This window comes from Schistosoma mansoni (assembly GCF_000237925.1).
Source record: "Schistosoma mansoni, WGS project CABG00000000 data, chromosome 2 unplaced supercontig 0120, strain Puerto Rico, whole genome shotgun sequence".
Taxonomy (NCBI): domain Eukaryota; kingdom Metazoa; phylum Platyhelminthes; class Trematoda; order Strigeidida; family Schistosomatidae; genus Schistosoma; species Schistosoma mansoni.
Genome location: NW_017386000.1, coordinates 506,694 through 520,667, shown reverse-complemented (window position 1 = coordinate 520,667; position 13,974 = coordinate 506,694). Strand labels below are relative to the sequence as shown.

The 13,974-nt window shown below is 33.6% G+C and overlaps 1 protein-coding gene across 1 annotated transcript in view; it reads left to right on the top strand.

The window, feature by feature from the left end:
* Smp_129670 (apoptosis stimulating of P53, putative) overlaps positions 1 to 13,974 on the top strand; it is a gene marked incomplete at both ends in the record, with an annotated part of 59,618 nt that overhangs the window by 32,853 nt on the left and 12,791 nt on the right. The window contains 3 exons of the mRNA XM_018791570.1: positions 1,619 to 1,887; positions 2,483 to 2,727; positions 12,731 to 13,913. Of these exons, the coding sequence (XP_018645279.1) occupies positions 1,619 to 1,887; positions 2,483 to 2,727; positions 12,731 to 13,913 (1,697 nt within the window). The remainder of the gene's footprint in view (positions 1 to 1,618; positions 1,888 to 2,482; positions 2,728 to 12,730; positions 13,914 to 13,974) is intronic.

Here is a 13,974-nt window from a genome sequence, read left to right as displayed (position 1 = left end):
CCAAATTATTTCTGATCTTTTTATCTAACAGAACATATATTGTGAGTTCGTTACGTAATAGTGCAAACAAAATGAAGTAATATCTTGGTTTTTACTATTCAGAGAGTTAAGAAATTAACTGTGATACATTAACAATATTCTTAACAATAGACTCTAATACGTGGAGTTTAGTCGGTCCTGAGTCTACCTCTATATACCTTCACTCGGAAAGCAAGTTCGTATAATTGCCAAATCATAATTTAATACACGAATCTATTCATAGTCTTTAAATTAAGTGTTTATCATATTGTTGTGAAGGGCGGTGTCCAAAATCTAATACTGGTACGCGATGTGTTGCGCGGTAATTCCCCAACTAACTACTTGAGCGAGAATGTATATTGTGAGCGAGAATGTATATTGGGCTACCGAATAAAATGCACAAATATATATATATATATATATATATATATATATAATTCTAATCCTAGCTAATAAAATGCACCTATCCTTCAGGTCACTGCTGATTACTATCGATTGACCTTCTTATTAGGCTACTTTTGATCGGCTCTCCACGTCATAAATCATAGTTGCCTTCGAAGCATTGTTCGCTTATGTCAGGGCCACCAGGTGGGCTACGTTAGGGTTAGATGTAGCGTATTCAGTGAAGATGACAAATCGGTTGATAAGGCTGTATATTTTCATCGATTAAGATGATTGGGACATGCGTTACGTATGCTCAACTACCGCCTAGTTACGACTGACTGACTCAACTGAATAGTCCTTAAGGTATCCCAAAGTTGATTGAATATTCTAACTTGAAGTATCAATATTTGGATCTAGTAAGTTTTGAAAATGATTTCATATGAAAGTGTTTAGTTAAAGTAATCTTTCTTTTAAGTTATTTGGCTCAGAATAAAGACTGATGGCGATTCTGCTTCAGTTTTCTGTTGTATGATTTATGACCACTAAAATAATCCACCTAAACAAGTAAGGTTTTCTAACTTGTGTTTTTACGCGAAGTGTACACGTCGACATTTACTACTCTTATTTCCTGTCATTTATTTATTCACGGTAATGTCATTTCATTCCATTTGGTTCATTTCTTGGTACCTTGTTGTATCGGGTGCTTTTTTCCTTTTATGAGTAAATTGTAGCGGCTCGATTCCGTGAAGTCAATCGATGAGAAAATAACTTATATTCTAACTTTGTTTCATTTTAATTACTTTTGATACCGATATCATTTTATACAATGAAGATGAATGTTACCCGATGAAATTGGTAGAGAACTGATGTCGGAAAATGTCCAACATTGGATTATTATCACGGAATCGAATTCCCATGCAAAATGAACGATATTTACAGTTTTAATTACGTTTTCGTCCTAACCTCTTCCATCTAAATTTTGGTTATTACAACTCACTAATAAAGAAAAGGTTCGAGTGTTCGATGTTTAAACACATATTCTATGTGATTTTCTGATGCTTCTCGAAATAGCTAACGAACAACTGGCTTTTGAATGTGAAATAATTTTGTTTTCCTTGTTACTATTGTTTTCATGCTTTAATTTATACATTCAAAGTGTATTCAATATATGTGCCTGATGTTATTCTGTTTTTTATTGAAACTTCATGTTGTCTAGTAAAAGAAATCGATCGATTAGCATCACTGTTATCTGGTAAGGAGCGTGATTTACAAGTTTACCGACAAAGAGCAGATGAAGCTGAACGTATGTTAACTTTAATTAGTCAATGGCATAATGTGATTGCAAGTGCACGCTGTCAAACAATAAATCAAGCCGGAATGACAATAGTAACAGTTGGAACTAATCCAATACATTTATCGGATGAAACTCCTTCTTCCTCTTCTCTTAACCTACCTTTTATGCAACCACCTTTTTTCTCTGAACTAGTAAGTGTTCTTAATTTCATAAATGTAAACATTGAATTGAATGGTATCTACAAATGCATATACATATCGTTTTTTTTCCGATTTTCTACTGGGATATACTTTATCTTTTGTTAAAGTGGTGGAACATTTGATGAGAAATTTACATTAATAACGTGGAAATAAATACACTGAAGATTATAACATAGTTTTTTGTTTAGCTTCTTAATATTTATTTACTTTACTTCTCATGAAAAAAACATCCCATTTTGAAGAAAGCGACTATTAAGAATTATAAGCAGAGATGGATAATGGCTAGCAATGGAGTTCGGGACGCGCGTTTCGTCCTATTTTGGACTCTTCAGCTGAACGTGCCTCCACCTTAGAGTTGATGTTCACTTCATCTCTCCTGATAATTCTTTCGACTTAATAACAATATCAAGGCAATCCGCTAAGGATTCACATGTACCGAAAAGAGAATGGTCAATTTCAGTCCTAAACATCAATGAGAAGATCCAAACAACCAATACAAATTACTGTTAGAAATATTTAAACAAATAGTTTTGAATGAAAGGAATTGACCACCATTTTTTAATATTCTATTTTCTAACCATTTTAGGATAAGAAACGATGGCATGATGGCCTTGTTGAAGCAGATCGTTTGGACAGACAATTCGCATTAGTGTTTGGACGTAAACCTCCCATACAAACATGGTCTTCCAGTCAGAGTAATCTACACTTTGTAAATTCAGTTGTATCGGAAAAAACACTACCACCTCACATTTCGAGTTCACTTCCATCGGTTACTGTTCCATCTGCTCCTCTACCATCTTATTCAACTTATCATAACTACTCAAAATCTAGGTAAGTATGAATTTATTCAGTTGCGATTTATATTGCCAAGAATTTTATACTTTTTCATTATCCTGGACCCTTATTGAAGTCTATGTACTTATCTATGTATGTAATGACTTTTTAATTATTTAGTGTGGATTGTTATTGGAAATCACAATTTATTCTATTATCGGGTTACTTTCAGAGTTAATTACAGTACATTTATTTGCAAATTTTTGTCAATTGAAATCTCGATTTCGATCAAGCATTATCTATAAAATACCCACCGTTCTTATTTGTACAGTGATACTGTTCACTAATCTTTTGTTAGGATATTCACAAGAATATCCCAAAAATTATCTCGAATGTAAAATGGTATGTTTTCAGACTCTTCACATAATTCGCATGTTATTTCCTATTGGCCATTATTTACAGTGTCCTAACTATGACTTTCATGTGTCGTTTCCCTATTGGTCAATTTTGAGTCGTCCTAATTATAACCTTTACGTGTCCTTCCTTTCCATTGGTTACTGATAATAGTCATCGTAACTGTATAAATATGCCTTGTCTGTAAACCATTTTTGTTCTGCTGCTGACCTCACAAACAATTCTTATTTAGAGGCTGTGTTCTGATTTATTGGAGTTGGGGAACAGTATTGGGATCGAACTAGGATATCTGAATTTGGTCAATCGGTAGAATTTCGTGTAGTCCTATCGCAATACCCACGTTATATATTCGCGTTATAACATCTTTCGCTTGCATAAAATTAGTTACTTGTAGTTATTAGCCGATTACGCCTTTTACTTAGCTAGAATCGAATTCTAACCAATGTCTGGTAGGTTTTTATGTTTTGAATGATTATCACTCTGTTTTCAGTGAACACCGCTTCACTAAACATCGTTTAATCAGTCAGTGATGCTTAACGACTGCTTTCTACTAAGAGTTGTAAGTATCTGTACTTGGTCAGTGCAAACTGGAGTCACTTTGTAATGCGCTATCACCCTATCATCGGCTATCAATTTAACGAATTGAATTATTGACATATAACGAGAGCCGATGAATTACAATTCATTTTGTTTTCTTACAATCTATTTGCCATTTCTTCAATTCGTTAATACTATTCTATTTCATAGTATAAACTAAATAATACAAAATTAATTTTCGTAATTCACACTGAAACTGTGAATTACTGATTACGGATTTGATTCTGAATAATTGGGTGATGGATCAAGTTCCATCGTACTTTCTTCAGAGAATAAGAAGTGGCTTACACTGAGTTACGAAACGTCATAAAATTCAACTTTTCTACTCATTGAGTTATTATAAATATATCATTTTTATTATTAAGCTTAAATATATTTCAAGGGTTCTTATTCTTAACTGTTTTATTCATCTATTACTTGGCTATTCTAATGTGCAGTGTTTACGCGAAATGCTTTACATTAGTTTCAATTTCTTATTATCTAGATTTTTCTATTAAGTATTACTTCATGTTTGTATTATTCCGTAATATTGATTTCTCCTTTCGATTTGTGTTCTCCATGTTTATTTAGCTTACCAGTTTTCATTATTAATTGTTACATCGTTTTAAACCGATTTTCTATTGGAGTTTCCGATTAACCTACGATACTTGCCTATTAAGAAATGATTAAGCTATCCTAATACAGACAGTTTTGTTGGACTTTCGATAACAGCAACTGTCACAAACTACTTCAACAATTATCATCTAACACTAAAAAGATGAAGTATAGGAAAAACTTGATATTGAAGCAGAAAACGCAAAATAGTCATTCACCCTGTTGTTCACTTCGACCAAGTTTCACTTTGTTTATTTTTTTTATTGAACCGAAAACGATTAAATAAATAATTACTGATAGAACCAAACTTTCAACTTTAACTGAAAAATTATCAAGCAATTAAGTATATTGACCAGTCAAATAAATTCACTTGAATGAAATGCAATTACCGTTTATATGCATAAGATATATTTGAGGTGAATAATATAACTAAGAATTGTTTATCCAAATGACAAGTGATTAATCACCAGGATAAATTAACACTAATAAATTCGAACTTACCATGATTAAGTTAAATAATGAAACACTTAAGAGACTGATCAATGGGAAGATTCAAGTAAGCAATATCAAGTGAATTTGAAACACCTAATCTGTTTAAATTTAGCCAAAGAATCAGTCATAGGACAATGGATTGTTTCCTTTTGCTTATTCACTAAACTGAACATGTTATATATATATATATATATATATATATATATATATATATATATAGTGGAGATTAGTGAGAGAGAGAATAGATAAATTGCATCTAATTTCGTCTTGTTTATGACTCATCACCTGAGTGTAGCTACATTACCCTGTTGATGTTCACATTGTTACTCAAACCCAGTGTCTTTCTCAATAATTTCTGACAAGATGAGTATATAGATGTAGTCCTCACAGAATGTACATATACCAAAATATATCAAAATTCAGTCCTAAATTCTAACAATGGTATAAGTCTATCCCTTATTACGAGAAAGCGGGTGTGCATATTTCATAGCATATATTTTTTGGTAATCCCAACCTTCGTTGCGATTCATTTATAGTAGTAACTATCTTCATTTCTTAAGGTAACTAGATTGAACAATTAGTATCTATTTATCGATCAGTTCATTAGTTATTTTGTTTATGTTATTATGATTTTTTACCAAGAAAATAATATCATTACTTTGTTTATTGTCACGAAATCAATTTCCTATTGATGAGAGTTGTTTCACTACATCCCAATTGTATTTACTCTTCTAAAAAGAGATATTTGCTTAACACTCAAAATAAAAAAAGAAACCAGCAAAACCAACAGCATATAGGAAATAAAGTACCAGTGTGTGAGAAAGAAGGTCCTCGTCTCTTTCTTAAGTATTCAGTTCCTATTTTTCTCATGTATATAAATTAATTTTATCGATTTGTTTGTAACACAAACTTTATGTAAAGTAAAGCGAACCCAAAAGCATCTAACATCATTTGACATTTCATAAAACTGACAGTTTTCATTGCTACTACCATTACTATTACTACCCATAGTAATAGTAATATATTTATATGAAAAAATTCCTACAAACACTCAATGTACTGTAATGGGATTTCTTAACCTTATACCAATATTGTTTGTTTATCTCCTATTCCTATCATAAAAGCAATGTGTCTTAATCAAGGTGAAACCAATTTGAATTCATTTTATTGCATTTGCTTCACTGTACTATTTTGATGAACAACCGATCAATCTCGAGATAGAATGGATTCATTTTTGTTAATTGTTACGTCTGGTCGATTGAACTCTATTTTCGCTTCCCTAAGCTAGTTCCGTAACCCCAGACTAGAACTACACAGCGACTTGAACACCAGAGAGAAGACACGAGTATGAGAGAAACACTTTACTACAGGGTTCCTTTATGTACAGAAAATATAGGGATTTTATAGTAATTTAAGAGTCCTTGAGTTTTACCGAAAATTCTAGAATACTGCTAAACATAGTAGCAGTGCATTAATCAGCCAATCAGGATCTCCACATGTGACTTTTCCATTTTCGTTATTTTAGTAACATAACTTCGAATTAATCGCTGATTGGTTGAAATGCCCCTTGATGACCCATGAGCTTGTCATTTCGCTTGCGAGAAAATTGCAGGGTCATCCCAACATTAATTTTTTTTCCAAGTTGAATTCAATTTGACCGCATTCAATTTATCGATAAGAATAATTAATAGACAAGTTTATTTCACAAACTTCACTTATTTTGGCAGTCATTGAAAACCAAAAGCAGCAGAAAACCTTTTCTTCATATTATAGGAATTAACAGTACCTATACATGATCTCAACAAAAGTCGCGCAGTATCGAGAAATTGTCGGAATTAGAGATGGAAGTCCGCGGGATTTTGACTGAATTATCTAAAAGTTTGGCTTTGATCTCGAAATCTGAAGGTCCTGGATTCGAACGCTGGTTGATTCATGGACATGCACTAATTGTGAATCCCATACTAGAATGAAAGAACTGTTTATTACTCTCTGGTCTTCATTGGTTACTTAATTTAGGTCAATGTGATGTAATTTGTAAACTTGAATAATTACCACAAACCTCTTACATTAAAAATTGACTATCATTGAAAACCAAATTAATAAAAACATTCATCAAGAGTGTGTCAAGGGAAGAGGAGACGTTTACAACTCACTTGTGAATTATATGAGTTTGTTGTGATTTGATAGCTCTATAAAACAGTTCATATATTTGATGATCAGCTACATATTTTTCACGTGAGGTGGCTAGTATCACTTTTAGTAACTTCGAAAGATTGTTATGTATACACATGAAAACTTCCGGTTGCCGAAGTCCAGGGCACACCATTTCTCCAATGGAAAATAATACCTTAGGCCAAGTTATTGTCATTTTAAGACAACTTATTAAGGCTAAATGTGTATTCACATGTCATTGCGAATCCGTTGATGAACATCTCTTCATTGCGTCATTAATCTAGTATAAAATTAATGCTACCATTCTGTTCTTATCTGCTACTACTGACCGAAGAAAGTAATCTTGAATTTAGGTAGTAACTCGTATATTTTTCCATTAATAGCCTATAAATGTTGGCCCACCAACAATTGAAGAGATCAGCATGGCCATTAGACAAATCAAGAGCGTCAAATTAGCGGGACCAGACAACATTCCAGCAGAGGCACTGAAAGCAGATGTAGCAGTAACCGCAGATATACTCCACATTCTCTTCAGTAAGATTCGGGATGAAGAACAACTACCAAGAGACTGGAAAGGACTTCTGATCAAAATGCCAAAGAGAGGCTATCTCAGCACGTGTGATAACTACATGGGCATCACTCTCCTCTCAATACCAGGAAAAGTCTTCAAAAAGGTATTGTTAAACAGAATGAAGGACTCCATCGACGTCCAACTTCGAGACCAACAGGCTGGATTCCGTAAGGATCGATCGTGTACAGACCAAATCGCAACTCTACGTATCATTGTGGAACAATCAATTGAATGGGATTCATCACTCTACATCAACTTGATTGACTCCGAGAAAGCATTTGATAGTGTGGACAGAACAACACTATGGAGGCTTCTTCGACACTACGGTGTACCTGAGAAGATAGTCAATATCATAGGGAATTCCTATGATGGATTAAACTACAGAATCATGCATGGAGGACAGCTCACTGACTCGTTCGAGGTAAAGACCGGTGTCAGGCACGGTTGCTTACTCTCACCCTTTATCTTTCTCCTGGTGATCGACTGGATTATGAAGACGTCAACATGTGGGGGAAGCACGGGATACAGTGGACAGCTAGTTTGCAGCTGGACGATCTAAACTTTGCAGATGATCTGGCTCTTGTATCACACACGCAAGCCATCATCCGGAAGATACAGGTGTTTATTAACAGTTGTATACTCAAAATGCTCCAGATCTGTTGACCGGACCCTATAAGCAACAACCTACTGTGGTGGAGAACAAACCAGATTTCAGAGGGGGAAGAAATCGGGAAGATGCGCTGGAAGTGGATAGGACACACATTGAGGAAAGCAGCCGACTGCGTTGGAGAAAGCTGGTTGGCGGCCTATGTTCCATTGGGAGTAACAGGCGTAATAAGTAAGCCGACTGCGTCACAAGGCAAGCCCTTACATGGAATCCTGAAGGTCCTGAAGAGGAAGACCAAAGAACACATCAGGCCAATAAATGGAAACAGACATGAGAAGAATGAAAAAAGTTGGATAGAACCATAAAGGAAGGCCCAGGACAGAGTGGGTTGGAGAATGCTGGTCGGCGATCTATGCTGCATTGGGAGTAACAGGCGTAAGTATCGTGAAGAATGCGAGGGAAGATTATGATAAACAGTCTTATCATCTAGTACTATTTTTGTTAAACTAATGCTAAAACTCTGATTACTTTGAATTCAATTCACAAAAAAGTCAAAATTTCTGTTTATAACATACAAAGAAGTTTTATTTCAACAAAATTGATGCGAACAAATTAACTAAAATTCATCCTTGGTAGTAGACTGTTGATCAATTGCAAATGTCAAAGGGAAATACTAACTACTTGATTGTTTGTGAGTAGTTCGCCTGAATATATATCTAAAGATATTTAATTGTTACTTGGCTAGACTATAATTCATGGACGGCCTGACAACGAATCCGAAATGACCTTGAGAAATATTAGTCAATCAGGAAACAGCTAGGATAGGTTAAAAATATTTGTTCATAACTGAAGAATCTCAGCAGATACACTTCTTTTACATGATTCATAAACTTGTCAAGGTTAGAAAGAGGTTCAGAGTTAATAAATTCGTAATACATATGGTAAAGGAATTCATCCATTTGGCTCCATAATATTCGGCCTCTAAAGCCAGTGATAAGGTCTCAAAATCTATTTCAACCTTGACTACATAGCTCCATTATTGTTTGTGTGCTCTCCGCTTGTGTAAGCGTGTCATGTTTATTTTTCATATATTTCTACGATACTCATACCACTTTACATCTGAAGCGTCAGTGACATCTGTTAATGTTGCAGCCAATGTTATTACACAATTTGCGGCAATTATTATAGTTTGCCTTAGTCTCAATCTGGGTCGAGCGAAAAAAAATCATACTCTAGCAGACTTAAATCTGCTAACATAAATAACAGTCTTCACGAAGTCCACAAGTCATTTGATTACCGCAATGACAAAGGAACTTTTTAATGGTCCCATTTGTTGTAGCCCATCAATTATCACGTCTTACATTAAATCCTCTGTGAATCGATCGTACACTGGCATCAGGTAGTGAAACTAGCGTCTAACTTATAGTTGCAGAAGTTAACCGTAACATCAATGTTTTAATATTATCCAGAAAAACAACTTATATATGTAGACTTCACACGATAGTTTATTCATTGTTTTAAGCTTTGGAAACCTATTAGGTTGTGAAAACGAGCTCGTTCCGTGAACAATTCTGTTTGTCATATACTGGGTATAGCCATTCATTCCAGAAATAGTAATATATCAGTTGACGTAATTCTTAAGAAATTCTATATTAGCGTTCATTTTATTTATTTGTAAACTCTTCAATACTCACATCATTTAAACTCTTTTGAATTCATTTTACTAAAGATTTATAACGAGTATATTAGTAGGATTATAATCTATTACCGTATTAATAAATTATTTTTAGGTTCGATGATATGATTCATTTGTGAAATATTATTTATTTACATTTCATGTTGTTCAAAATGACAATGAAAGCTCCTCAGTTAAACCATCTAGCTCAGAGATTTAAATACTACCATAATGAATAAATAGGTTACACAAAGAAATAATCCCTTTTTACTATTTTTTAATCATGGCTCTACATTAATACATAAGTCACTAATACTAAAGTTAAAACTCATTATTGCCAAAGGATTCGACTTTCAATGAATTTGTGTCGTTCCATCTATTTCAGTGTTGACAACTGTTCTAAATCGTAGTCATTGTAGCGGAAAAAGTGTAACTCGGAACTGAAAAGCAAAAACATGTGCTTGACTACTGAGTAGTTACGTCACAAATGCTATGGTCCGTATATCTATCAAAATATTAGTGATACAGTTTTCCATTAATTGAAACGGTTACTAAAGTATATTAAAATAGAAACCGCGTAATTAAGTTGCAACAGTGAATCTATTTTTGACGTCAACTGTTCAAATATTTACAACCCTGGTTTAATATAGACTAGCTTTTTTCTTCATTATTGCAGAGCGATTTTCACAAGACTTTTTACAGTCATAATTGCTTCCACATCGTTTCTGTTTTATTTTTAAAGCATATTATGTTACTAATTAGTTAAAATACTCATTGGTGTATTCGGAACCAACTCCAACGAATCCATTTTGAACAACCTAGTAGTACCGTAATAGCTGTCACATAAATAGTGTGCTTCAAAACTTAAAAACATAGATTTTTAATTGATAAATGAGTTGCATTATTATTTTTTTAAAATTTTAAATTGAGTTGTACACTATATAATATTAACGAATAATTTATTATATATTCATCGTTCCGATGCTTGTAAATCATCATTCCTTGTAAAGGTGCTTCTTGAGTAATTAACCGTTTGAAATAATATCTTGTTAAAATCATTTAAAATCATAAAGTGTCAATGAAATAGGAAACTTGTTTTTTTTCTGCATTTCAAGTCCCTTGAATTACAATTTCTTAACTGTGTATTGTATTTTAAAAAGTACGTTAATAATAAAAGTACTCATTAAGCCTTATCTAGTGTGGTTTTATTATTGTCTCTCTCTTAAATGGAGAAATGAAAGCCAACTAATAACTATCAGTTAATGTAAGTTTTAAAGACTACTAATATTAAACTAACCGGAAAACAACAGTCTGATTTGCTATTTTTCATAAGACTCGGCAGTCCACGTAAATTTATTTTTTTTCGATTAAAAAAAAAAAGCAAAGATGACATACCTACAGAAGATAATGTTTCGGTTGATCGTTTTCTTTTTATTCCAATCAAGTGCTAAAAAAAAACACTTGTCATTGATAATCTTATCGTTGTAGGTAGTGGACCAGTTATCGGTATATGTTTGCTCCAGCAATATTATATATCTTGTTCACAATTTAATTATTTATCCATTTTTGTTCCGCAGTATTTAAATCACATTGTTGAATATGTTATGCAAGAGGTTTGGTCATTATCTAAATATTATATCATAGTAATTTCATTCTTCATATTCCGCCTACGGTTATTCATGTTATTTACACTATATCTTTCTTTAGTAAATTGAATATAACTGAAAGCTTTTATTCGTAGTATTATATAACTGAATATTATTTACTGTTATCATCGTTGTATATTTATTAATTCGATTTAACCTGAAATGATTGAAGTTGTTAATAACATGACATTTTACTTTATCAATAGTATATTCTAAAACGATAATATAGACTGATGAGGACGTTAGATCCTCAGAACTCACTTAGAAAAGGTCCTAATTTTGTAATTTTATTCTGAAAATTTGAATTTTATGTTTTCTCGCCATGAAACGCCTAGTTGACCTACAGCTTACATTTCCCACTCAGAAATCCTTGACGCTATTTTGTGGCTCTCCCAAGGGCGTTTCCATCACTGTATAAATAAGCTTGATTTGTGTGCTTAGTGACCTCGTACTTTCTGGGTGCTTGTAGAATACATTTTCTACTCCTCATCAAGACTTCTTGATCTAGTTAGCAGGGTCGAAGACAACGGATTAGAATAGCCTATCGTGTCACTGTGTCTTTTACCTTCGTTCCGTTTATCGAGTAAGGTGAACTCGTAATGCCATCAAGCATATCATAAACTGTCTCATCTTGTCAATTAATTTCAGAGTGTTGATACAGTTTGTTTGTTTGGTTCGTATCAAAATTTTTTTTTTGCTTGAAATAATTCTTTCTGTCATTTTTGATTATATGTGCTTTTGAGAAAAATAGTATTTATAAAAGTAAATATTTGGACGTAATCGGCAAGAATCATTAGACTAGTTTAATTGTAGCTGTAAAGGTAACTGATTTAGTGGTGGTCTTGGTGACTAGGTGGTATGACCATAGAGTCCAAAGAACAACTGGTTACACATCGTGTTTTTATGTGAGTGGCTCTTGATGTTTTAACTCCACACTTCCCGAGGCTTTATAACAGGCAATGGATATCCGTAAAGTGGAATTTGTATTTTATGGATCAGGCCTTTTCTAATTCCCTTTCATTTTGCGAATGTAGAATCTCTCTCGATAATGTTTGTTTGTTTTCTTTTATACTGTTAAACTCAATAGTTTCTGTCTTCATACATTTCCTTGACAATTTATGTTTAAATATTGATCATATTGAAGAGATAAATTTTTATCACCGATCCATGTTATTCGATCAGTTAATTGCCATTAACCCAAATAGGAGTCTTAATTATTGTAATTCATTATTTTGTGTATAAGAAAAAAATCCACCGTTTTTTCATGTTTGTATATTTTCGTTATAAAATAGGCTCATTGACGCAAGTCCAAGTGTTCATGATAATCATTCTTCTCCTCCTCCTTCGACTACCCTTCCACATATTCCCATATCCCATTCAACTCCTGTTATATCAAGAACACCAGTAACAACAATTGTTAGTGCGACATCATCAAACAATGCCTTCAGTTCAGTGCTTACACGAGCTAGTAGCCCACCTACATCTAGTCGTCGGTCATGCTTCCGCACATTCATGCAGTTACATCCCGGTTATGGTATTTGGAGCCCGAATACCACTACAAACAACAATATTAGTTGCATTAGTAATAAAGATAATATACTATCACCTGCCACAGTCCACCCACTGCCTATTCCACGTATTAAAGCTCCACCAAGATATGCATCACGTGCTGTAATTAATGATACATATATGCGTCGTATATGCCGTGACAGTGTTGAAAAATATAAACGTGCAGCTAGTGAAATTTATTTAGCTGGTGTGAACAAATTAAATGTGAAATCATCATCTCCGTCACTTCAGTCATCAACACCAACGATACCATCTTCTGAATGGTCAAATAATTCAGTTACCTCTGAACACCACCAACAACAAGCATATAACATTAATTCAATGAAAACGAATGAACAGATTGTGAAGAACACCGAATCATCAGACCAAATCTGTTCTGTAATATATCATCCTAACGAATCATATGAGCCAGATGTAATCACTAATGAAAATGACGACAAAATTCCTGACCAAAAAGTTCACACTTCTGTCTATCCAACCACTAGTTTACTTCCATCGTCCCCATCCATTTCACCGTCGTCATCCTCGTCTTCATTGGAACTAATTGGTATAGATATACAACCAGACGATGAGCACAAATTGTCTTTATTATCCAGTGAGTTTGACTCACCTGAAGATGAACAGAAACAAAATTCTGGTGATGTAGATAGTGGTCTAGGTGGTTCCGACCATACTGTAAAGTCAGAACATCAACAACCACAAATTAAAAAATCAACATCTATTTTACAGATGACAACGATAATGACTCCTGAAACTACAACAATAAATACAACTAATGCTACCATTCATACTACAATCAATATAACTTCTCCTTCAGCTATCACCACTGCTATCGTTCAACGTGGTGAGGTGAACAAACAAGAAATTTCCCCAGGAATTATGGTTTATGTAGATGAAGAACACGGAGTAAATGTCAGCATGAATAATAGCTCTTGTGAGTTTTTTTCTTGTATATTCCTATACTCAT